The 27,610-nt window shown below is 27.0% G+C and overlaps 1 protein-coding gene across 1 annotated transcript in view; it reads left to right on the forward strand.

Annotated features, from left to right (window-relative positions):
• LOC136071780 (homeodomain-interacting protein kinase 2-like) overlaps nucleotides 1-23,701 on the forward strand; it is a 36,117-nt gene extending 12,416 nt beyond the window's left edge. The window contains exons 3-9 of the mRNA XM_065789967.1: nucleotides 2,488-2,616; nucleotides 5,085-5,177; nucleotides 10,167-10,222; nucleotides 10,495-10,623; nucleotides 15,692-15,890; nucleotides 21,609-21,682; nucleotides 21,837-23,701. Of these exons, the coding sequence (XP_065646039.1) occupies nucleotides 2,488-2,616; nucleotides 5,085-5,177; nucleotides 10,167-10,222; nucleotides 10,495-10,623; nucleotides 15,692-15,890; nucleotides 21,609-21,682; nucleotides 21,837-22,941 (1,785 nt within the window). The 3' untranslated portion in view covers nucleotides 22,942-23,701. The remainder of the gene's footprint in view (nucleotides 1-2,487; nucleotides 2,617-5,084; nucleotides 5,178-10,166; nucleotides 10,223-10,494; nucleotides 10,624-15,691; nucleotides 15,891-21,608; nucleotides 21,683-21,836) is intronic.
• Nucleotides 23,702-27,610: the final 3,909 nt, after the last annotated feature.

The raw sequence follows: 27,610 nt of genomic DNA on the forward strand, positions 1-27,610 counted from the left end.
ATTATAATTTTTCAACTTGTTTTATTCTGAGCAACCTTCTTAAGTTTTCTTAAGTAATCTTTTAGTTATCTTAAGTAATCTTTTAGTAATCTTAAATAATCTTAAGTAATCTTTCAAGTTTTTCTTAAGTAAAGGCCAGACGTCTGGCAACCCTTATTAAATGGAAAGTTTTTGAATATTTAAATTTTTAAATACATATATATGCACATATATTCCATATATACTTATATATATTCACATGTATATATTCATATATATATGTATATATATATATATATTCACATATATATATTCACATATATATATTCATATACATATATATATATATATATATATATATATATATATATATATATATATTTACACGCATGTTATTTTCATTTACTTAAAAAAAATGTGTTATGTATTTAACTATATTAACTTGATGTATTCTTTAAAAAAAATAATTGAAGGCAAAATATTTGTTATAAAATAATCATAAAACTGTATTTAAACATTCATAAAATACACAGTTTTTAAATAAAATTCTATTTTGATTTATATCATGCTATATTTTAGGCAAAATTTACTGGAAACAGCCTCTAACATTTTTTTGAACCTGTCAGATAATGTCTGAAAGGTATTCTGCAATTCAACAAATGTCTTAAGGCTAACGTCCCTTCTTCAGTATCTTTGCTTGTCTAAACATTTTCATGCACCACCACAATATGTAGCTGCACTAACATTCCTATTCATACCTTTATATACAATTATTATTATTATATTACAATTTTTGTAAAGATGTTTAAAAAAAAATGTGTTATGTATTCAACTATATTAACTTGATGTACTCTTTAAAAAAAATAATTGAAGGCACAATATTTGTTATAAAATAATCATAAAACTGTATTTAAACATTCATAAAATACACAGTTTTTAAATAAAATTCTTTGTTGATTTATATCATGCTTTTTATCCAAAACAATCATTAAAATTTGTAAATTTTTTTTAAAAGTGTGTTGGGAAGTATAAAAATTATTTAATTAGAAAGTTAACAAAACAACAAAAAAACTTTGTAATGTTAATGTTTCGCTATATTAACTTTATAAATATTTTAAAAAAGTTTATTGAAACACATTTGTTGTCGTTTTTGTTTATAAAATTAAGAATAAAAATTAAAAAAAAAAAAAATTACATTCATCATTAAAAAAAAATACTTTTGAAATAAATAAAAGTTTTATTTACTATTCTATGATACAATTTTGTTTAAAAGCGTTAAGCATAGTGTAAAAACATTTCATTAGTAAGTTTATATAGTATAACAAAAAAAAATTTGACTTAGTCATGTTTTTGACTTTTAAGTTTATGGATTCATCTAAAAGTTTATTGAAACAATTATTTTCATTGTTGCTTATAAAATTAATTGTTCAAATTGTTTTAAAAACATTTATATTTATTGTAAAAAACACACTTGTTAACTATGTAATATCTTTTGATTATTTAAAATGTTTTTTATAGTATACAATTATTAAAAGTGATTTCTTGCTTTATTACCCAATACTTTGTTTTAGTGCATTTTTGAAACGTTTTCAAAAATTGAAAAAGATGTGGTCAAGTTGTCACACTAAAAAATAAATGCGTAGTTGGAAATAACATGCGATCGCATAATAGTGCATATGAGTTTACATATTACATTTAAATATCTTAACTATTAGCCAAAGTTGCAATATGGATGCAATCTATAGTTGTTAAACAAATTATTATATCTCTAGCTTTGTAATTTATTTTATTGAAGTTGGCAGCAATACTTATAAAATGAAAATTTTGATTTGAAAAATTTTTTAAAGTGAAAATTTTACTGACAGTGGGAGTCTACCTCTAGATAAAAGACAAAATTTACTGGAAACAGCCTCTAACATTTTTTTGAACCTGTCAGATAATGTCTGAAAGGTATTCTGCAATTCAACAAATGTCTTAAGGCTAATGTCCCTTCTTCAGTATCTTTGCTTGTCTAAACACTTTCATGCACCACCACAATATGTAGCTGCACTAACATTCCTATTCATACCTTTATATACAATTATAATTATTGTATTACAATTTTTGTAAAATTGTTAAAAAGAAGATAAAACCTTTTTTCATATCTTTTGTTATACATACCTGTACTTCCTTGCATATAGGTACAAGGCACTTTTATATCTTAGTTTTTGTTCTTTTAAAATTGCACTTGTTAAGCTTATAAACCTTTTCAATATTCTGTAAACAGAGTTTTTTTTTTTAATAAAGTTAATATAACAACAAGGATTTAGTTACGGAATTTTTTTATTATACTTAAACGTTAATATTGATTATTATATATAAATTATAAGTATTATATCAATAGTCATATAAATTATAAGTATTCAATAATTAATTAAGATTTTTTTTTAATTTTTATTTTTTATTTATAGTTTAAATAAAATTATAGATAATTGGATGTATTATTAAACTTGATTTTATAATATCTAGATAAGATACATTACACAAACTGAAGGTCTTCCGCCTCAGCATCTATTGCAAGCTGCCGCACCATCAAAACGAAATCGATACTTTAAAAGAGTACTTGATATGTATGGGCAGTATGAGTGGGTGCTTAAGGTAAATTTTTTTAAATATAATGAATAAAGTAATATTATGCTTAATTTGACTGACTTATTAGTACCCAGACAGTAGCTAGCCTTGTGTCTTTACCATTATTATGTTTTCCGGGAAAGTTTCAAGGTAAACTTAAATATATATTTTTCAGGTATGATCATCTTGGTTAAATTTAAAATAAACTTTAAGTTTATGGTTGGCCTTCTGAATCATGATTTTGATTTTTGTATATTTGCAAAGGTCATTTAAAAATGATTCTGTTGCATTTGGTTGCACTGTAAAAATACGGAAGCATTGTTTTTAGTAATTTTTTGTTAACTTTACTCCAACGAATTTAAATTAAGACATCCTAATATTTTATTTCTTCATTTTTTAAATAAGTAATTAGTAGCCTTGTTAGGAGTGAATTGTTAAAAAAATAACATGTCTTACAAAAATCTCCTTCAGAACTCTATCTCTATTTATCTATTTAATAAGTTTATTTAACTATTTAATAAATGCGTCACTGAATCATGTTCAATTAAGGACTTGTTAAAGATTATTTGCCTGGTGCAAATTAATTTAATTTATCTGGTGCAAATTGGCATCTGCAGTTCTAAGTTTTAAAGATTAATTATCTTGTTCTACAGCAAACTTGTTAACTGTTATAACAAAAAGGTTGTAGTGTACATTAAATAGAAGTAGGCAAGGGCTACTTCTTCTGACACATCAAGAGATTACAATAAAGTCTGGTATACTGGTTTTCTGCGTAAGCTTGTTTCACATGGTGTATCTGGGTATATTTATTAGATTATGAAATCATTTCTTTTTAACCCTGGTATTACCACTCTTCTTTATTACCAGTAAAGTTATGGTGTACTTAATGGTTCCATCCTTGGTCCTGTATTTTTTCTCATCTATATTAATGATCTTCATGAAAATCTTACATCTAAAGTGGCTTTTTTGCTGATGACACAACTAAAAGCTCTTTTTTTGGTTGCATAAAAAAATTGATTTTAAATCTAGTTTCTCACTTCTATGACAACTTGGAGCTTGCAGTAGTTAGTGAAAATTACCTCTAACAAAACTCAGTTATTTACTGCAAACAATTTTGGTAATATTATTGGTATTTCTGTCTCGATTGAAAGACTTTTTTTTTTTTTTAAACATCTTCGCTTCTAACAAGGCTGCAAGCAGCCACTAATTAAAGTTGGAAGTTACTGAAAGAGATAAGATAAAGATTGTAGAGCAAGATAACGATTGACGGACGACTTATAGGATTGCAAATTATATGAATCAGGAAAGCAAGATAAAGGAAGAGAATTCCAAAGAGCTGATGTTCGAGGAAAAAAACTAGACGAATAAGTGCTTTTGGAGCACTTAGGAATAGTCACAGAAAAAAGATGACACTTGATTGAATGACGAGTAACACGAGAATGAATTTTAGTAGATGGCACAATAGACGCTAGCTCTTTAGAGCAGTGCCCATTATAGTATTTGTAGAAAAGAGAAATAGAAGCAACATTACGATGATGTGATAATGGTTGGAGGTTGGCTGCAAGAGCAGGTCCAACTATGTTTACAATGCGTTTTTGCACCTTGTCTAAACGAGAAAGGGCATCATTAGAAGAACTGCCCCAGATATGGCAACAGTATTCCATACAAGGCCGGATTTGAGATTTATAGATATAGAGAATAGAATCCGAAGTAAGAAAGTGTCTAGCTGGATAAAGAGATGCAACCTTAGCAGATAACTAATTTTGCAACAGATTTGATAAATGGCTTCCAAGAAAGTTTGGAAGAATTAGTTAATCCTAGAAGATGAAGAGTAGATGACTCATCGAGTACATCGCCGTTCATAAATATAGGAAGATCTAAATTATTGCGATAACGATTGGCTGAAAAAAATTGAGTTTTATCTGAACTAAAGTTCACCAGCCAGCCAGTTTGAGATAATTAAATTTCAAAATGATGTTATAGTTTTTGTTTTGTTAAGATTAATATAGAATAAAAAAATAAAATGTCTATAAATTATAAAATAGAGACAGACAACATATAACAGACAATTATTTCATATAATATGAAATTATTTAAGAAGAATTAATAGCTTTCCATATTTTTTTTTATTTATCAAAACATCAGGGTTATATTAGGAGCTCATAGTTTGTTTTGGGCGATTCAAAATAATATGCTTAAACTGCTGTACGAGAGTAAAAAGATTTATTGAGAGTTAAAAGCAAAATATAAAAATATATATTGTACAATTTTTGTATATTGTACAATTTTTATAAATTAAATTTGATTGTCTGGAAAAAATTTGATTGTCTACTTTTCAATATTTTTCATTTCAAACGATCAGTTTTGATGGCAACCTTTAAATGATTATTTCTGGCACTGTTATTTATTTTTTATTTTGTCAACTTTTTTTTTAAAAACCAGCTCTGCAATACATTTTTTTGCATTTTTGTCAGCTTTGCTATTTTTTTTTCTAGAGATCTGATGAGTATGAACATGATTCAGGAAGATTAAGAAAAGAGGAAAGTAGTAGAAGATACATATTTAATCAGCTTGATGATATTATATTGGTATTTTTTTTTAATAGTTTGTAATGTAGGAAAGATTTCAACTTTTTCAACAGTTTTTTTTTAACTAACTTGGTTTTTTTGTTAATTTATTAATAACTAATAATACTTTATTAATTATTTATATATTTTAAAAATTAATAATAATAATTTTTAGTAATTTATTAATGGCTATTAATGACTGAGATTATTATTGTAACTTATCATTTATTTATTTTTTAATTTTTTTTGCTTAAGTATAAAATACATAAAAATGTTTTTTTAGTAAGTTTTTAGTTTTAAATGAAACTTTAACTTATTTTTAAAAGATTTTAATGGTCCAAAAGAAAATGGTTTAAAATTAAAAACTTACATTATCACTGTCACAATATAAAACACATTTACTTTTGACTAAATATATAAAGTATATGAAAATTTTATAATTTTACTTATTTTGTATTATTTTTAAAGTTTAAAACCAAAATGAAAACCAACAAAGCAGATTTTGATTATTTGGACTTTAATGTCCACATATTATTGGTGGACAAGCAGCATTTATTATTGATGGACAAGCAGCAAATATTATTAGTGGACAAGCAGCAAGTTCTAATATTTTATGGCGTTAAGCTTGTGCAAATTTTTAAAAACATTTTTTTAAAAGATTTAAATTAACAATTAACTCTGAGTTTTAATGTTTAATCTCAATGTTTTTTAATATTTGTAAAGCTGTTAGGCTAAATGTTAATGTTTATTAAAAATAAAAACAATCCAAAAAATACACTCAACCTCAAGGTTCACTATTAAAGACATCTATTCACACAGAGACAATGCCATACCATTTTTCAGTTACATAAATTATTCCTAGAACTTTAATTCATAACTTCAATATAGCACTGTATCTAGTATGGACTGGGGCTCCAGCCCAGGCTAAATACGGAACTTTTTACAAACCGGAGCCCAGCAAAATGACAAGATTTAGCAGGGGTTGATAACAGGGCTAAGAGAAAATTTTCAATACATTATATATTATAATTTCTGCATATATTTACTATTTACTAAATACTGCCATGTAATATGTATATATTTTTGCTACAGGAATGCTGAGTTCCATCATTTTTTAGGACTCTGGGTCTCCGGGCTTCTATCTCAAAAATGATGGAATTTTTTTTTGATTAAATTGCCTGATTTTATTATCTGGAGTTTTTAAGAATGAGAAAATTCTGGAAATGCGATAGGGTCTTATGAATTTTCTTGTAAAAAATAAATGCAAAAGTAATTTTGTCTCGTAGTTATTGAATAATAAAAATGAATCAGAATTATAGAAATCGTACATTTCACATGACAACTCTCTTAGAAAATTTTTTATACCAGCAAGTATTAAAATTAATTTAATTATTAACTTTGTTAAAAGCAGGGCTGTGGAGTCGGTAAATTGTAGTTCCGACTCCGACTCCTTAACTTTCTCATGGACCAACTCCGACTCCTTCATAAGTCACCAATTTGTAACAACAAATTTACTGTGTTAAAATGTTAAGATATTTCTATTTCAACACCATGATATAAATAATCCGACCACTTAGTTTAAAAAATATTTATTAGAAAACAACTTTTGAACAAATAACTTTTCAGAACTTTTGTAAATAGATATACAATAAACACTTATGCAGTCACTAATAAAATTATGAATTAGTCCTCAGAAAAAGTATTGCCTCCGTCAGATCCTCCTTCATGGATGTCCTGAAATCTGATATTATTTTTAGCGCAGAGAACAGCCTCTACAAAATAACTTGAGTTGGTGGCAAAGCAGTAACCACTCGGGCAACTTCTCTGACCATTTCATGATACATATAAATTGCTTGCAGTATTGTTACTTTTGATGAATGGTCAAACTGTTCCACTACTTTTAATGCACATAAAAAAATGTGCTGAAATTTACTGGCAGTATTCTCTGATAGGGATGACTATTTTTCCATGCGGTAACGCTTTGCACAGTCTTTATGGTCCAAATATTTCTCAAAATCAAGTTCTTCATCAGTAGATGATGTTGAAGATGTGGCAGTATGACCCAATTCTCTTGTTCCTGACAGTTCTGCAATTTATTCATTCTTACTGCTATTTCAAACAGAGCTTCTTTTCCTTTAGTCAGTTGTTGATCATCAAGAAGTATCCGATGCATTGGGTCTACATAAACAGCTGCCAAAAGAATCTTATTTTCTAATAGTACTTTTTCTCTCTGTTTCATTGAAGCAGCAATGCCACTTGCAAATAACGCTTCTTTTTGGGACAAGCAAAACATCAAGTTTTTTCCACTCTTTAAGAAAAATACCTGGAGTTGAGTCCTCTTCTTGCAATTTTTTAGTCACTGCAAATGTATGTTGTAGCAATTCTTCAAGCTCTTTCACCTGTTTCCATTGGCTTTCATGTAGCATCAATTGATGATTAGCCATGTCTACGAGAAAGGGTTTCAGTTCAACCAAGCGTTGAATCATTAAGTACGTACTTCCCCATCGTGTGGCTTGATCAATAATTGCCCCTTTTCCAGCGTGTCTCTTTAAAATTGAGTCAATTTTAGGGGTTCTGGCAGCACTAGCTAATTTCCTCAACTTTTCAATTAGTGTAGCAGCATGTCCTTCTTGCAGACCATCCCATATAGCCAGCTGTAGGGTATGCACAGCGCAGCGCATGTGATGAATGCGAAAATGTATTGACATGGTTTCAACAAGATCATCTAAACTGCCATGTTGCTGTTCATCTGAAACAATTTCGGTTTGTTCCTCTGTCTCTATACTGTGTTCCTCCATTTCAAATATATCTGTTTCTCTGAACCCAGTATGTTCTTACAATTGTTGCATAATTGTCAATAATTTCGCACTTTTCTATTAAATACATAAAGTTGCGCTTTAATAAACATAGCAAACAAGTAACACATAATTCAAAACTAAATAAAATTTTTATTTAAATTTTTAATTTATATATTTTATTGACTAAGTAATATTTAAGTACAAATATTTTTAAAAAAAGCAAAAATTAAATAGTTTTAAATCGTATTAAACCGTAATATATTTCAAAAAAAAAAAGAATTAACGACATCTTAAATTGTTTAGAGTATTTAAGAATGATTAATTTAAAAGAGCGTATAGACCTTAAAATGTTTACCTAAAAATGTTTAGCAAAGTATAATCAAAAGTCAAATAAAAGGTTAATGTATAAACACTTAAGTGTTGCGAAACAAATTATTTTTTAGGCATCTAAGAGAAATATAGTAAAAATATTTTTTTGGTCCGAAATCGAAAAGGTGCTCGCGCATCTCACTTAAATGCTGTCCAACAACCATTTGATGCGCATTATATAACCATTATATATACCTATCTTTTGTCCATTAGATGTTTTGTCCCTTGATGCGTAGTTTGTAAGATATTTTAGTTGCCCAACTTGCCCCTATGCCGCTCTAGCTAACTAGCCGCTCCATACTCAATTGACTTGGTTGCTTCTAGCAACCAATCAGATTACACGTTTCATTTTCCTAATTAGCTGTGAAGTGAAATGAAAGCTGGAATCTAGTTGCCTGCGGTAACTGGGCTACTTCTACCTTACAGAAGTTTAATAAATAACTCCTGTTTCTATGGTTGTGAATTTAGCACATGTGCTAAATTCACAACCATAAAAAGCAGCACTTCTTTATAATGTCCTACATGATCTGGAGGCTAAATTATAGTGAATAAGGAAAATATATATAGGAGCTTATCTTCTTTTTGCGTGTGCAGTAATAAACAAAGTAAAAGAGATAACAAAGCTAGACATAAGTACTATAGTGGTCATTTCTCATTCTAAGGAATTTTCTGTTCTGTGAAGCAGCTTTTTTGTGCTAGGTGTTGGCACGTCTAACTTTCTACTAAGAATATGAAGCACAGTGTCGGACAGTGTAAGCCATGAAGTTATCTAGCATAAGGGATGGTGGAGGAGAGCACAGGGGAGATGATTTATGATTCTCAGTGATAAGCAACAAAACACCCTGTTGCTTATAACTGTTTTAAAGGCCTTAAATTAACATATCAAACTCCTACAGTTGTTGCAAACTATTACTACTATTTTGATTATGTCTGGATATCCTACAGCAATCAGAGCAAGCTGGGACTTAAAGTTTTGTAACAATTTGAGCGCTAAAGTTTGATACTTAAGCTTTAGACTGACAGAACAGAAAATTTTTTAATGACTAACTTATATAAAATTCATATGAAAGTTACGAAACTTTTATGAAAGCTGGAGTCGGAGTTAGTATAATTTTTCCGACTCCGACTCCAGCCAAAATGACCTCCGACTCCATGACATATGTAAGTACATAAGTTAAAGTACATAAAAATAATATTGACATAAAATCATGAATGATTGCAAAACAATGTTATTAAGAATCATAAAACCAAAACATCATAAAAAGATTTAACTAAGTGATATACATATGTTCTTATATCAGTCTTGTTAAGTACAAGTTAAATTATAAATCACACAGCATTCAAATAAAAAACTCATTAATGTTCAAAAACTGTTAACTCGTAAAGCGACTGTAAAGCGACTGCATTAGTCTGAGGTCATTAGCTTTACAACGGAATCGTTCGCTCAACACTTAAGAGCGACTACAGGCATTTCTCAAAACTTCAGGGAAGCACTCAATTGCTTTTAATGGGGGAAAATATGTACAAGTTACTTCCTATAGTGCAAAATATTTTTAAATTTTTATTTTAACCATATGTTCAATGCACATTAAGATGTTACTCACCACACAAAAAAAAAGTTATTCCTTCATTAAAAGCAATTTTTGTTTGTTGATTTTAAAGATAGTTAAATCTCATTCTTATAATTTTGCTAACCCATGTTTTAGTAAACCTTGTCTCACCCTGACTTTAGGTAGCCCTTTTTCTAAGTATTACTTTTTTAATATTCTTTCTTTTGCAATTTTAAAATTTATTTTTATTTGATCTATGTTAAAACTGTATGGTAAATTTTTTATTTTTATAGAAAAATTTTCCATCAAGCTTAAGTCATAGTGAAAGTACTGCTGAAAGAGTTGACAGGTAAGATGTTTTTTTAAAATAATCCATTTAGTGAGTCATTGCAGAAAACTCTATTGTTGGAAACAAACATTTTCTTTAATTTAAGGTAATGACTATTGTAAATCTCTCACTTTTAATCTTTAAATACGAGTGAGTGTGTATTAAACTTTAAATATATGTGAGTAGACATGTGTGCATTAAGCAAAAATATAAATTAAAGTTATAAACAAATGAAATTAAATTAAAAATTATAATTGTATAAATATACAAAATTTATTTTAAAAATGTTTTAGATCTGTTTTTGTGGATCTTTTGAAGAAAATGCTTGAATTAGATCCTGCTAAAAGAATAAAACCTGCTGAAGTTTTGCGTCATCCATTTTTTACATTTACTCATTTGACACAATTCTATTATTGCAAAATGTAAGTATTGTTATTGCAAAATGTAAGTATTTTTATTGTAAAATGTGACATTTACTTATTACTCGTTTTCATCATCAATGTCATGTTAGCAGTTTTATATAGGTAAATTCTTTTTAATATTCAAGAGTAAGTTATTGACATGAGACTCTTCTTCAAAGCAAATTTGTTTATTGTAAAGGCTTAAATAATTTGAAGAAACAAAAATATGATTCATTAACATACAGTAATAACTTATCAGGGTTCAATTATCTCTACATGTACATCTCTACTATAAATTATCTCTACATGATCAACCCTCGGAATCAGGAAAAATGAGGTCGGCAATAATTTGCCAACCTCTAAAAGATTGAGGCATCAGGTCGGTAAAAAAAATTGGTACAAAGGTCTTACCATAAAGCATAGAAACTAGGTTGGCAATTTTTTGCCAATCTTAAACACTTTTGGGTTGGCAATGATGAATTAAATTGATTTTAATTGAATTAAATGAATTTTTTTGTTGAGTTTTCAAAGAAAAGCTAAAAGTGCATTTCGGTATATATTTCAACTAAAATTTTTAAGATAGTATTGTGTTTTAAGTTAAAAGCCATATATAAATAAGCTATAAAAAATCAGATTTTTGTCTTGGATTTAAAAGTTTCTCAGACAAATTGTGTTTATTTCATAATGTTAGAAGATAAGTTTTGAGTTAATTATTTTTAATGTTAATAAAACTTCTTTATTAACATTAAAAATTATTTTGTTATAAAAACATCTAGTTTGGTTAATGAATGCATGCATTCACTGCAGCTAAACTGAAATACTGCATAAAATGCAGTATTTCAGTTTAGCTTTAAAAGCTTTAAGTTTTAAAGTCACTTTTTATTTTTAAAGAAATATTTTATAAAAGTAAAATTACATTTTTCATTTTAACAGTAATGCTAAAATAAAAAATGTAATTTTTAAAAACATTTCTTAATGTAATTTTTTAAAACATTTCTACTTTTATGAAACAAAAAAAGCAAAAATAAAAGCTTATCAAATTTCTTGGTTTTATTTTTTACTCCAAAATTATAACTTTATTTTATTTTATATATATTTTTTTAATAAATTTTTGGATAATTTTTAAATCTCTTAAATCTTTTTTTTATATTAAATTTATATAGTACTTAAATTAGTTTTATTTTAAAAGTACAAAAAATACAATATCCAAGAATTCTAAGATAATGCACAACTGCCTTATACAACCTACCTGCAATCACTACACTTCTTAAACTAGTTTACCATAAATTGTTTAAAAAAAGCATTGTTCCAGACCTCTGGAGAAAATCAAACATGTTCTATCTTAAAGAAAGGGTCCAGAACAAAAATATCAAACTTCTGTCCTGATTTACATACATCCCTACCCTGCAAAGCCCTCAAGAGCATCATACACAATCAAATTTTGAAATTCTGCAAACTCTTTGGTGTTAGGGCTGTTTTCGTAAGTAAACAGCCTTATCATCAAAGAGCAACATGGTTTCATAAACAAAAAAGGCTGCGTCACAAATCTACTTGAAGTGAGATATATCTTAACTAAAGTTGTTCACTAAGGTAACCTTATTGATGTAATTTTCATTGACTTTAGTAATGGCTTTGATAAGGTATCATACTGTCAACTCCTGTTTAAACTCAAAGCATTAATCACTTGGATCAAACAATCCCTCACCAATATATAACAGCAAGTGGAAATTGATTTCCATGAATCTGAATGGATGAGTGTTACAAGCAGGGTATCACAAGGTTCAGTTATCAAATCGAGTTAAGATGGTGCTTTCTTGCAAATAGACGTCAACAAAGCAGAAGACTGGTCAAAAAATATACATTTTAAAATAATACATGGTTTTAAAAAAGTTAAAAAGACTTTTTCACTCTACCAATAAAAGAGTCTGTTACTTCACACTACAATCTATGCGCCCGCAACCTTTGCCTCGAAAACTTTTTTAAAATGTGTCAAAATGTGCTGAAGGATTCAATTATTTCATAAACAGTCGAAAATGATTGGAATGCTTTACCATCCAAAACTGTAAACACATCATCCACAAATAATTTCTAGAGCTTTCTTACTGGAAAAGCATAAAGGCATTAGCCAAACAACATAAATCGTCAACCGGATTTACCAAGTCTCTTCAGCATAGAAGTGCTTGATGCAGCACTGTTTTTTTGAAAACATTGGGACATTTTTGACATTATATAGTTAAATAAATTATTAATGAATATAGAAACTAAAACAAGACTTTTAAAGTATTACTAAACAATGTTACAAGTTTACAGGTATTTTACATTTTATAGAATTTTATATATAAGGGAAACATCCTTTTTTGCATAGAACAGTACAAAACTTTAGCTAATTAAAATTTTTACTCAAAAATTGCTTTTTTACATGTTAGTTTTGCCATAGATACATTTACAAGATCACTTTATTATATATTTTATCTTTTTTTTTTTTTTGTCTATTGAAATAATTTTTTTATTAATACTTAGTTTCAAATAACTATAATGAATATAATATACAATAATGGATATTATAAACAATATAAATAATGGATATACATAAGCATTTAATTATAATACATAATTTTGTTGATATAATAAACAACTTTGTTGATTTGATCTTATTTGCTGATTTCTGTTTTGTTTTATATTAATAAATTTGTATTTAAATTTTTAAATTCAGTTTTACTTTTCACAACGTTAAATCTTTTTTAAGAATAATAAATTTTAATATCATAATTATAATTTTACTAGAAAGTTCATGGGCGCCTGTGGCGCCTGTTTATAGCAACCCTTTACACTTGTAAAAGATAATTATTTTGATAAGTGAAGTGAAGCCGGTGAAGGTAAATAAATCTTATATATATTACGCATACCTAATGAGTGTTAATAAGTGAAAAAGAATTAAAATTAAAAATTTAAATGACTTAAAACTATTGTTAAAAACAAAATATTAAAAAATTTCAATAAAGAATTTCTTTATAAAGTATATTACTCTCGAGTCCCTAATTAAAAAAAGGAGGGGGGCATTTATTATTTTGCAGAAATTTTTCCCACCCACCCCAAGCTTATTAAGATCCCCCCCCCCCTTTATTAATTTTTAATTGTTGTCAGGAAAAACATATCTTAAAACTAAAAAAAAAACAGTGAAAATCGACCTTTGAATTAAAAAATAATTCTTTCAGTCATCAATAAAAACAAAAACTTTCAGCGTAAACAGGCTTTAATAATTGCCGACCTGGTAAATCTTGATTTAGCATATTAAATCCTATTGAAATTATGCTAAAACAGCTGTTTAAAAATATGCATTTGACCGCAAGACACGCTAGAATAAAATAGTTTTTTTTGAAATAAAGTGTATTTTGTAAAAAGTATTAGTTCGGATTTATAAACTAAACTTTTTTATAAAAATAATTATATTGTATCATAAAAAATTTCCCACTTCCCCTTTTATTACACACACACACACACACACACACACACACACACACACACACACACACACACACACACACACACACACACACACACACACACTCACACACACACACCCACACACCCACACACAAACCATATTGTTTATTAGATCTAAACTAAAATTCCACTCCCTCTTTTAATTATCTCTCCCCTCCTTCTCCCCTTGTATTAAGGACTTGAGAGTAAGAGCATTAACGATAACGTTAACAGGGTGGCCAGCCAACTGAAAATCAGGGAAAAATCAGGGAAATTTTTTCTAGTCAGGAAAATCAAGGAAAAGTAAGGGATTTTCAAATTTTTTTCCATAAGTCAAGGAAAAAAATCTCTTTTTCGAAATTTTTTAGTTTTTTTTTTTAATGTTTTTTACAAACTCCCACACGACTATAAAGTAAAATAAAAATTTATATTCATTTTGCCATACATTCATAAAATCGTATGGAAAAATAAAATGATTGTATTATTACCTAAAGTTTGTTACATATCTTTGAAATATAAATCTATTAAAGCGTATGATTTTATTTAACGTCAATACAATGTTAACTTTTTTAATAGAGTTAGTGGAGTATACATACTTTTTTTGCGCTACTATAATTCTATATAATTTGTCCAAATTAACAGTGACTTAATGGACAAATTAACTCTAAAGATATTTAATTTTTGATAAAATTGATAAATTGAGTTTTTCTTTAAAAGCAAGACATGTTATGCACATTTATGTTATTAACTGAATTACTTAACTATTTAGTAACCACCGTGTCTTATTATATTAATATTTATTATTATTAATATATTGGCATTAATTAGTTAATTAATAAAAAATTATTTAAAAAAAAAAACGAAAATAGACTCCAGTTGGAATTAAACCCGGAGCGCAGGCACCATGAAGAAATTTATTAACCACTACACCACACAATATTGTAACGCTAAAATTTAATAAAGTTTAAATAAAATAAATTTGTTTTGACTTAAGATGGTTTTTAAAGTAATTAACGCGCTTTAAAATCAAATATCTTTTGCATGATTAATATGTAAGCGTTATGTCAGCGTTACACTATCAGGGAATCAGTGACCTGGGTAAATATAAATTAGATAATTAGTTAATAGGTTTTAAGGTTTTCAAAAAAGAGATTTTTTTTTCAACAAAATTGAAAATAAAATAATTAAAATGTTAAATAAATCAAAAACTGTTACTTATTTTGATGTCATTAACAAATGTATTGGTCAGAAAAGCCAGAGATGTTAACAATAAATGCATTGATCAGATGAGCCAGATAATGATAAGATAAGGTTTTGTATTTTTGTAGTACCTATTTGAGTTTTGACAAAACTAAAAGGGTCTAAGCAGATTTAAGCATGTTTGACACTATTGATTTGACTATTCTTGATCTTGAAGATTTAAACTATTTTAATGATCTTTAAAACATTTCAACAGGAAAAAACCTGTGGCTATATTTCTTGGCTTTTAAAGTCTCTAATAAAACGTTTTAATTCAAAGAATAATAAATTGATTACTTTGTATTTTTAATTGGTTATGGTCAGTATGGTAAACCTACCTAACCCTGACACGTCCTTTTTTTTTCAGTGTTCAATCATCTGTAAAAGTAATGGATGCTGTTGCCTATTTAAAAACTCAAGCAATAGCCCAAAGAAATGCCTCATTGGTAACAATACCTACTGCTTCTTCATTGCACATGTGCGATGTTAATGCTTGTCATTTACATACTTACTATCAGCAACGCATGCCTCTTACTTCTTCCAATCAAAATTTATCTCAATATGAGGTTTGTAACAATATTTTTTTAAATTTTTTTTTAATTTGAAAGAAATTACTATGTTGCAGAGTGTGTTTTACATGTTGTGCATGTTCTATATCATAGCGTGTTTAACATGCTAATGCACGCTGTACTCACAAAATAATTGAAAACTAAAACTCTTCTTATAAGTCTTTAATATAGATGTTTGACAATTGATCAAACAATTGTTTTGTTATAGTAAAATAAACAAAGTAATAGACAAAATTTAAATGCATCTATTTTTTTTTTATATATATATAGATATGATGTGATTGTTTAATAAGTTGTCAGTTCATAATATAAATCAGTGCTAGAAAATTGTTAAACAATAAGTTTCTTTTTTAAAACAGTACATGTTATTCATCAATGTATATTGTCAATTATGTATGTGCTTGCAAATTCAGCTTTTTTTTACCTTGGTTATTTTTTTGCTAAAACCTCTAATAACCTTTTTTCACACTATCATTTATTAAAAGAGTAAAAAAAAATTATTTATAGTGATCTGCAAAACAGTTAAGTTTTATTGGGTTTTTATCTTCTTTCGCTAAAAAATTATTTTAGATATCAGCATTATAATGATACTAGAGTATATAACTATAAAATATATTTTTAATGGAAGTATTTTAACAAAGATGGCAAAGCCCTTGCAAAAATATAGAGAGAGATCTTCCGAGGAGTGCATCAATTTTCAAATAGGTAGGACATGCAAGGAGTGTTGCTACATAGAGTTACAAATAGGTAGAACATGCACAGAGTGCTACTACGTCGACTTACAAATAAGTAAAATATGTGAGAAGTCACAAATGAGGGTTTTGGATTAAAAATTTTTTTAAAAATTTTTTAAAATTTTTTATGGTCTAAAATAATAATAAAGATGTATTTTTAAGGTTCTCCATTTTCTTTTATTAATCAAAACATAAGAAAATTGTATGAGCATTTAAATGTATTTAATAAAATACTTCCTAAATAAAAACTTAAAAATTTTATTGTTTAAATTGGCTATTTTTTTACAAATTTTGTTTAAGGATTTAGAGGTAAAGTTATAGAACTAAATTTGCCAAAAATAAAAAATACTTTGTCAGGCCTTGTTAAGAGGGGCTATGCAGCTTGCTTTTTTCGTAAATGTTGAAAGCGTTCAGTTTGACAAAAACTTTTTTTTGGAATACTTAAATTAACTTTTAACCAATTTTTAAACATCGTTTATTAGGTTGTAAAAGAAAAGAATTTAACCTTGGAATTTATCATTTTTTGAAGAAACAAATTGTTTTATAAAATTTTTTTTAATATTACTGACTTTAAAATATTATTTTAAAAATTTATATTTAGTTTTGAAGGAATGTAAAATAGTATTATTGTTGAATTTAAAATTTAGTTTCAAATGAATGTAAGATAGCTTTGCAAATTTTATTTAAGTTTTTTTCTAATTGTTTGCTAACTAATTGATTACGCAAAATATAAGTCCCTCCATTATAGATTATCATAGAATATTTTAAGTGAAACGAAATTAAAATCTTTTTTTTTCTTATAAAAAGGGAGAAGTGCTTCAGTTCAACTGAATTCTTTTCACAAATAGATTTTTTGTTTCTAATTAATTAAATATTGTATAAAGCCTATTCTTTTGACATAATATATTTAAGAGCATAAATTATATTTACAAATATCTTATCTTAAATATCTTATTGGTCTCTGTTAAAATCTATCAATAAGTAGTTACTAATCTTTTTTAAGAATGCTAAATTAAATGCGTAAAAATTAAAATAAATAAATTGTGAAAAACAAATAAAAAATTATGTTAAGTATAAGGTTGTTTCGAGAAATAAGTTATAAGGAAATATAATTTTTTTCAAATACCGAGTTTAGATTCAATTAATAATTTTTGTTAAATTAGTTCATATAATTTCTAGCATGGTTTAAAATTATTTTTTAGCTAAGTTTAAAATTAATTTTAATTACAACTTTGTTGTTGTAAAAAAAAAAGGCATATTGTTTTAATAAAATAAGCGGTCAATTCAAATGAAAAACCTAATGGCATCCCCCCCCCCCCCCTCCTCCGCATATATATATATATAGACATGTGCTTTTACTAATTTTTATCTGTTAAATTTTATCTGAAAGTAGAAAATTGTGTTTTATCAATAGTTTACAATATTACTTTTATTTACGCAAATTATTTCTAGTCTACACTTAGCCCTATAATGAAAAATGACTGTATGGGAGAAATCTTAATGCAAAAATTCCTATAAAAATTGAGACGGACAACTCAAAAAGTCAGTGGGCAACTCAAAAAGTTGGCGGGTGACCAAAATTAACCAACGAGTTACTTTAAGTCGCCCTACTGGCGACCCTCCTAAAGTCCAAGTATTATATAAATACAGCGTGGAAAATAAGTCAATTGTTTTTTTTTGGACGATCAAAATTTTTATTTTTATTTTTTATTAAATTTTTAATCTTAGTTTTAGTACTTTATAATTGAACTATATAAAAACAAAAAAAACTTAATACTTTCAAACTAACAAACTTGTGTTCCTTTTAAAAAAATAATTTTAAATAAAATTATTGCATTTTTAAATGAAAACTTGCAAATAACAAATGTTTTATTTACATGCTAATGTTAATAGTTTTAACAAATTCTTGCGCTCTTAAATTTGATAACGTCCAAAAAATTTATCCTTGAGTTTTTTTGTTTTAATTATTGAATTTTTTTTAATAAAAAAAAATGCTAACTGATCATTTAATACTAAAAAAAAAATTGTTTTATGAAATGCAAAGTATGATAACTAAAAAAGTATTTTTAAGTTAATAGAAATTCTATTGAATAGATTTTTCTCTTCAATAAGTGGTTTTAACTCCAATCTTGATAGTGTTAAAAATGAGTTGTCTCTTTTTGTTGCCATATTTTGAAGAGTTAAAGTTTAAAAATTCAATTACAATAAAATAATAGAAAAAAATGGCAACTTGCAAATGATAACTTTAAATTTATTTAAAAACAATTTATTTATTGCAATTGCTACACAAATGGCCGAAAAGCTACAAGAAAAATAAATAAAAACATTGAATAAAAAAGACGAAGTATAGTTAGAAGAGAGATATGTTTTGGGCGATGGCTATACTAATGTCCCTATTGCCCTTCCCCCCTTCCCTCCTCTCTCCTCCTTCCTATGGATCTGCTCTTGTATAAAACAAGATTTTTTTACTATAAACACATGTTAAAAAAATGAAAAAATAAATAAAAAGAATTAAAGATAAAAAAAGATGACTAAGTACAGAGTACAGTTGAAAGAATGTTCTTAGTTAAATACAGTAATTGTTATATATTATTATATTTTTATTAAAGTAATGTGTTAAATATTTTTTAATAATATAATAAAAATGTCTATCATTTAAGAAAAAAAAAATGGACCTAATATTAATAAGTGAAGCAAAGTTAATAGATATAGATTAGGTCACACACTTGTCAAAAAAGCATATTGTATACAAATAAAACTGTTTTAAAAGTTTTTTCAAACTTTATATGGTTTTATTAAATTTTAGTATTAATGTATAGTTTTTCCAAATAATATCCTGATTATTTGTCGAACATTTTTCAAAATGATAATTTTTTTCAACCGGCCAACCATGATCGGCAAGAGTTCATTCTGGGAGGTCAAAATAGCAATTTTATTCATTTGAGGCGGTCGTTGATCATTGACTGATTGTTATTTTCCACTATATATATATATATATATATATATATATATATATATATATATATATATATATATATATATATATATATATATATATATATATATATATATATATATATATATATATATATATATATATGTATGTATGCACACATACACACACATACTATGAAGTGTTTATTTAACAAATCCTTACCCCATTTTTGTTTTATTAATTTATATAGAATTTTCAGAAAAAGAAGTAAAAAATAAAGAATAATAAAAATAAAGAAACCCTAACCCTAATCCATGCCAAACATTCTGTTGATATAGCTGCACTCCTTTACAGCAGCAGGCTATAAGATGCATGTATTGAAGCCACCAGCAGTAGGCTATTTCAGTGTGACTTCAAAGATGTTATCTAAACACGCGTTCATAATTATATTTAAGTTATATAATATATAACTATAGCGGTGTATCTTCTGGTTTTTTGAAAAAAAAATTCTCATTTGAGTTGTCCGCTATGATAATCTGTAGTCCAGTGTAAAAGTTTTTTTTTTGTATATTTATGTGTGAAACTAATGATTTTTATTTTTTATTTTAGTTTAAACAAAGCAAGTACACTGCTTTGTTTAAACTAAAATTAAAATTTGCTCCTTGAAAACTAAAATTAAGTTTTCAAGGAGCAAATTATAATAAGTTTGTCAGCGATAAAGCTATAAAAAACAAAACAAAACAATAAACTTACGAGTACAAAAGTAATAACACTCTAGTCACTAACTCACTATATGTGTCACTAACTGCATTATAAAAGTAATTAAAACTTTAGTAGTAATATATTATAATAGTGTTAAAAAGTGTTATTACTTTTATAAAGCACTTTTAAACTTCATTCTTTGTTCAAACAACATTATTAATTCCAAACTTTAACCAAAGTAGATCTAGAAATAATAAAGTGGATATATAAATATTATTAAAAATCAATCAATAAAAAGATTTTATTAGTTTTAAAAGATTTTAAAATTAACGTTCGTTTATATGGACCATTAGTAACGTTTTTCATAATAACATTTATACAGTACATTTTTATAAAGTTGTTTTAGTTCCTTAATAAGTTTTAAATATTATTTGAATATCCACTCTATTTTTCTAGATGCTTTTCTACTTCAATTAAAATTTAAGATTACTTATGTTGTTTGAACAAAGAATGAATTATAAAACTTATAAGTGCATTATAAAAGTAATAACACTATTGCTTTTATAATGCAGTTAGTTATTAGAGTGTTATTACTTTTGTAGTCGTAAGTTTATTTTATTTTTTATAACTTTTTTGCTCACAAATTTAAGTTGATTCGCCCCTTATAAAACAAATTAGATAGTTTTGCATGAACTAAAATTTTGAAGGCCAGTTATTTTTCCGGGTTTTTCATTTTGCAATCGCTTAATTCAAACCTTGAATTACTTTAAGTGTTTTTTAAAGTTTTCTTTTAAATAATTGCAAGGAATAAATTCATTATTGATCAAAATATAGTTTTATTAATAAACGCATTTTTATAAGTAAAAAACTGTATATATATATATATGTATTTATATGTATTTATATATTTATATATGTATAGGTATGTATATACATGTATATATATATATATATATATATATAAATATATATATATATATATATATATATATATATATATATATCATCCCTTAGCTTACAACCTCGCTTAAGTCGAAAATTTAAATAATATTTTTTGTTCATAAAAATATTTTTTTTGAAAAAAAAATTTTTCGACTTAATCGGTGTTTTCAGCAATGGGGATGATATGTATATATGTATATGTATATATATATGTTTTTTTTATTTTATTATATATATGTATATATATATATATATATATATATATATATATATATATATATATATATATATATATGTATATATATATACATATATATATATACATATATATATATACATATATATATATATACATATATATATATATATATATATATATATACTTTTTTTTTTATAATTTAGTCACAGTATCTAGCATCTGTTTCTTCATTACAAAGGCTTCCGTTTTATTATTCAATGAGAGAACCGTTCATAAAGTACTTTTTGTTATTTAATTTTAACGCTTAAGTAATGCTATATTATTTTTATTTTAGAAATTGCAATTATCTTTGCAAATTAGTTCTCAATATGTTTTTTTATACACTTTTTATATACGAAGTATATAAAAAACACAAAATTTGATATTCTTAGGATGCAGCAAGCACCCCCTGCTTCAACAATTCCTATGCCTCCAACATCGTGGCAAAACTCCCTAGAAGATGGAGGCTATATGTCAGACGATCAAGTAGGTAGTCCAGTCCACAATAACTCTTGGATTCGTGCTGTTGATACACATCCAAAGCAAGTTAATACAAGTTCTGTTGCTCCATCATGGAGCATGTGGAATCCTGTTCCGTTTCCTATTTGGCAATTTCATCTAAGTGCTAATAATACCCCTGAACATTACATGACGTCATTTTGTATTTCCCCTAATGAGCATCCGCGTTGTAGTCAAAGAACTTCGCCTATTTTTATTAAAGATAGTCCTTCGTCTCCTTTAAGCGTGATCACAATATCAAGCACTAGTGAAAGCGAAGAAGACATGTCGTTTAGTTGTGATATGCATCTTAGTAAAAGAAACGAAGGAAGATTTAATCACTATGATGTTGGAAAGGCTTGGCAGTTTGTTCCATATAACTCTAGAAAATGTGTGGCAGAAACTCCGAGTCCTGTACAATCTCGAAATTTAAGAGAACTACCGGTATTGCATAATTTAAGAAGTCCGCAAAGTACATTTACTGAAAGAAATACTCATTTATTAGGAAGTGCATTTATGGATTTGCGATATCTCCATCCAACAGCAGAACAAGTTGTCTGTAAACAAGAGCCTGTTAGTCAAGGTTTTGATTCTCATCAAGAGTTTGTAACATCTTTACCGTCTTTGGTTCCTTCCCTAAACTCTTTTAGTCCTGTTGCAATAGTTCCATCTTTAACATCCTCAACAAAACATATGTATCCTTCGTGTTATATATCTCCTGTATCAAGCGCTTTGCGGCAACAAACAATGAACGTGCCATCAAATCATTCTGTTTCAAGTGCTTTTCACGCTGATTTATGTAGTGGCCGTTCTGAATACGTTGGAATGCACATCGGAAACACCTTGTCTAACCAACATGTCTCTTGTAATCACTGTTGTATGAGTCGTATTCCTTCTCCGTGTTCACAATCTTATGGGACGTCTTTACACCGCCCTGCTTTTCAAACCGTGTCTCAATCAGAATTATCTTGTCCTACTTATTCGTATTTCGGTCGGTGACTTTAAAAATACTTATTATTTTATATATTAAGCGATATTGCTAATTCCTATATGTCTTCTTTTATACCATTTAATTATGTATGAAAAGCTTGTTTTTAATGTTCTTACATAAATGCGAAATATTTCTTCATATTTAGTTAATTCAAAAAAATCTTCAAAACTTTCGAGGAAAGACTTAAAAATTATTTTTAAATATAAATGCGTTTTAAACTCGAACTTTATGATTTATAATTTTATTTAAATAGCTTTAAAATGATATCTTTTAATTATATGAATGAAATGAAAAGAACAATTGAAAGAAATGTCATTTCAAAACTCTACATGATGAATGTTTTTTAAAGTCAATTGAAAGATGTTTCTTTCAATTTTCAAATTTTCAAATTCAGAATGTTTATTATGAATAATTTTTTGCTTATTTTGGAATAATTTAGGGAAAATATTTAAATTTTTTGAATAATTACCAGGTTCAAGTGAAAATAGTTTATACGAATTCACATTGCGACGACTGGTTCCAAATCACGATTTTTATGTAAATATAGACCAGCGATATTTCTTAAATTGCGTAATCTCTAAATTTTTTTAAGTTGGTAAAGGATTCTATGGGGTTCTATAAGCATGTGCGTAGATTTTGTTGTATATAAACTGCGAATTTCTTAAATTATTGTATTTGTGGTCACCATGTACGTTTGTGTTAGTATTTGTAAATGTTCGTAGCATTTGTAAAAACTTTTAAAATAAATGTGGAAATGAAAGTAAAAAACAGTTATTCTTTTTTTTTTTTTTTTTTTTTTTTTTAAAGAAACGCATGTCATACGTTAAGTTGCAGATTTCAACTTGTCTATTATTTAATCAACGATTTAAAGGTTCATAGTCTTGACTTTTTCAAAGTTGTGTATAAATTAATAAGTAAGGTATAACACTTTCAAACAATCATTGTTTAATATAAATGAAAGAATGAATTTTTTTAATGTACAATTTCAAAACTATACAGAAATAAAGAAATGACCGCTTATTTTCCGGAAAAAGTCTCCTGCTAATGTATATTTATGTTAACTCTGCATGCCAAAGACGTTGCAAATAGAAAACCTATTTTAAAAATGCATTTTGCATTCGCGAGATACTAACGTTTTTCTTTTAGTTCACTTTTATCGAGTCCTGCTACGTGTCACGATTTTTTGAACTGGTAGAAATGATAAGCAACGCGACGTTTTGATTTAAAAAAGCAGCGAATTTTAAATTCTCATTTTAAAAGTGAGCACTGACTGGATTTTCGAACCAGTTTAGCAATGGCACTCGGACCATAAATTTAAAGTTGAAGAACAATTGATTTGCACAGTAAAAGTTGTCAACTATGCAGCGGAGCGTCGTATCAAGTTTATCTCAACATTTTGATTTTGCAACAACCATTACAACAGATCCTGAGGTAAGGGTGTAGATGTTGCAAGGTGTCAAGCAGCATAGAAAGTCGTATTCTAGTTTCGATAAAAAGACACTGAGTCTGTAAAAATACTATAAGTTTTAGTGTCTAGATTGTGTTGATTATTTTATTTTAAAGACCTGCATGTTGTAGCTTTTTTCTTAAACGTTGAGAATTGTGTTGCCAATGTCCATCATTGCTTGATAACATTTCAAAGATATCCTTGCTTTTTACAAAAATTTATCAAAATGACATTTAAGACTAAATTACTTAACAAAGTAACTAACTACGAGAAGGTAAGCCATAAGACTTGGCACTCACCTGCATACTGTCGTTTTTCCCAAGGATAGCCCTTCATTTTTAGATTTTTTTCTTATTTTGATTGAAAGTTTATGTAGAATAATATTAATAATGTTGCATTAGGTTAGCCCACCGTTTCTGGATTCTTTTCTTAATAGGCAGTTTATGTAATTTTTTTTTTTTTTTTTTTTTGCTCGTTTACATTTGTCGTATTTTACAAACAAACAAACAAGGCATCTGAAAGAAGATCATAATGATCTTATCATCAGAACCTTTTACGGCTTTAGACATTTTACAGCAAAACAAAAATGAATAAAAAATATTTCAATTAACAGTGTAAATAAATCTGACGTCACTATATATAGAATCTATATAATTTATATTTAAGATAAAAACAAAAGTTAAAGCGTTTCATAAAGCGTATTTTACAATAAAATAAAAGTTCTAAACAAAGATTACAAAGTATCAATTAGAAGTACTTGACTACGTCATCAATAGATAAAATAAAATTTTTCAGTTTATATTTGAAAGTGGTACAAGTGTGAAATCTATCAAAACTTGACAAAACAATCTTATTCCAAAGATACGATGCGCGATAAGCAATACAAAACTTATTAAACTTGATTCAACAAAAAGGTTCATATATGAGAAAATTATTTCTTAGTGTATATTTATTTATTGGTTTTTCACAAAAGAGATCTTTAAAGACAAATAAGGACAAGTCATTTTTCCACAAATACATAAAGCATAAGACATTAAACACATTAAGTTTATATATACTGAGAATTTTCATTTCAATAAAAAAAGGTTTGGAATGAGTGTATCGATCCGCAAAATTAATTAAACGGATCGCATGCTTCTGACAGCGGTAAAGACATTGTAACTTACTTTTTCTGTGCTTCCCCATACAATATTTGCATAACTTAAATAATTATGTATAAATGAGTAGTAGAGTTGGGTTAAACTTTTTTTACTTAAATACGTTCTGGATTTATATAAAATTTCAATACTTTTGGAAATTTTTGTGCTAATATAGTCAATATGTGCTTTTCATGTGATGTTTTTATCAAGAAAAACACCCAAAAACTTTGTGACATAGTGTCTTTTTATCTCAGTATCATCAATAATAATTTTAGGAAAGTTTGGGGGTAAATAAGCTTTTTTTGAGACAGGATGGAACAGAATCCATATTGTTTTGTTACTGTTTAGAGTTAGTTTATTGCATTTGAACCACTTGGATATATTTTAAAGTTGCTCGTTCACGCTAGAGAAGAGTTTGTAAATATCATTATTGGAAAGAAATAAGTTGGTATCATCAGTAAACATGATACTCATTAAATTTGAGGCTTTACTTTGGTCGTTTATATAAATCAAGAACAACAGTGGTTCCAAAATGGAGCCTTGGGGAACGCCACATGGAATATTTAGAAACTCATTAGAATAATTATTATTACTAAAAACAAACTGTTTACTAAAAACAAACTGTTTAATTATTATTACTAAAAACAAACTATTTAGAAACTCATTAGAATAATTATTATTACTAAAAACAAACTGTTTGATAAATAACTTCTGAACCATTTTATGACTTTGTAATTTACTCCATAGTATTTCAGTTTTTGTATCAAAATTTGATGATCGACAGTATCGAATGCTTTCGATAGGTCGATGAAAACACCTAAAGTATATTTAGATTTTTCAAAAGAATTTGAAATTTCACGTACAAATTGGATAATTGCATGTTTCGTAGAATTGTTTATTTTAAAACCAAATTGGTTGACGTATAACAAATTATTAGAAAGAAAATAATTGTATAGTCTATTGTACATAATGCGTTCTAGTATTTTTGAAAATGTCCAGAGGACGGAAATAGGACGATAATTGCTGATATTTTTTTGATCTCCCTCTTTTAAAATAGGGGTAACTTTTGCAATTTTTAATCGGTTAGGAAATACTCCTTGATGGATAGACGCTCCATATACTTTAAAAAGAATATCTTTTAATTGTTCAAAACATTCTATAACTATATTACCGTTTATGTCATCTGCTCCGCTTGCTTTGTTTTTTTTAAGTGATTTGAATGCTCTTTCAAATTCTTGAAAAGATAGTTTTGAATATAATTCGTTGGAACCATAGCAATTATCCATCTGTACTAGAAAATCGTTAAATTTTGCTTTGGTAAAAGGAATTTTATTTGCTAGTTTTTTTTAAACTGGTTTATATTTGTATGGTTAAAAATGCGTGTTTTAATTTTGATTTATTTATTTTTATTTTCATATTTTGAGTTAAGTGTAAAAAATATTGGAAAATGGTCAGTAATATCAGATTTTAGGATACCCGTATGAATATCATTGTTGAATATATCTGTTGTAATGATATTATCAATCAAAGATGCCGAGTTTTTTGTAACTCTGGTCGGGCTATTTATTAAGGGAATTGCACCCGTTTCAAAAAAGGAGTCATAAAAGTTTTTAATTTTGTTATCTTCATTATACAGAAGACAATTCATATTTAGGTCCCCAATAATGAAGCTCTTTTTTTTTCTTTAATACCTTTTCTAAAAATACTTTGTTCAAAAAAAATGCTCAAGTTCTCGCTCACGCCGTCAGGTGGTCGATAACAACAGCCTAATAAGATGTTTTGTGATTCCTTGTTTATTATTTCTATAGTTAAAATTTCTTTATCGCCATCAGAAGCACTTAAATCATTCCTAAGGTAATAAAAAATATTTTCATTCACATAATTGAGGACTCCTCCGCCGCCGTTTATTTACTTGTCTTTTGAGCGAAATTAATTTAAAATGTGGAATATTAAAATTAGAATTACTAAGTCATTCGAAATCCACGTTTCAGTTAAACAAACTATATTAAAAGGATTTTTTGTTTCATCTAACAAGTTAAGAAGTTTTTCAAAGATGTTATTAAGACTTCAAATATCTACGTGTAGAATTCT

This window comes from Hydra vulgaris, chromosome 02 (assembly GCF_038396675.1).
Source record: "Hydra vulgaris chromosome 02, alternate assembly HydraT2T_AEP".
NCBI classification, from domain to species: domain Eukaryota; kingdom Metazoa; phylum Cnidaria; class Hydrozoa; order Anthoathecata; family Hydridae; genus Hydra; species Hydra vulgaris.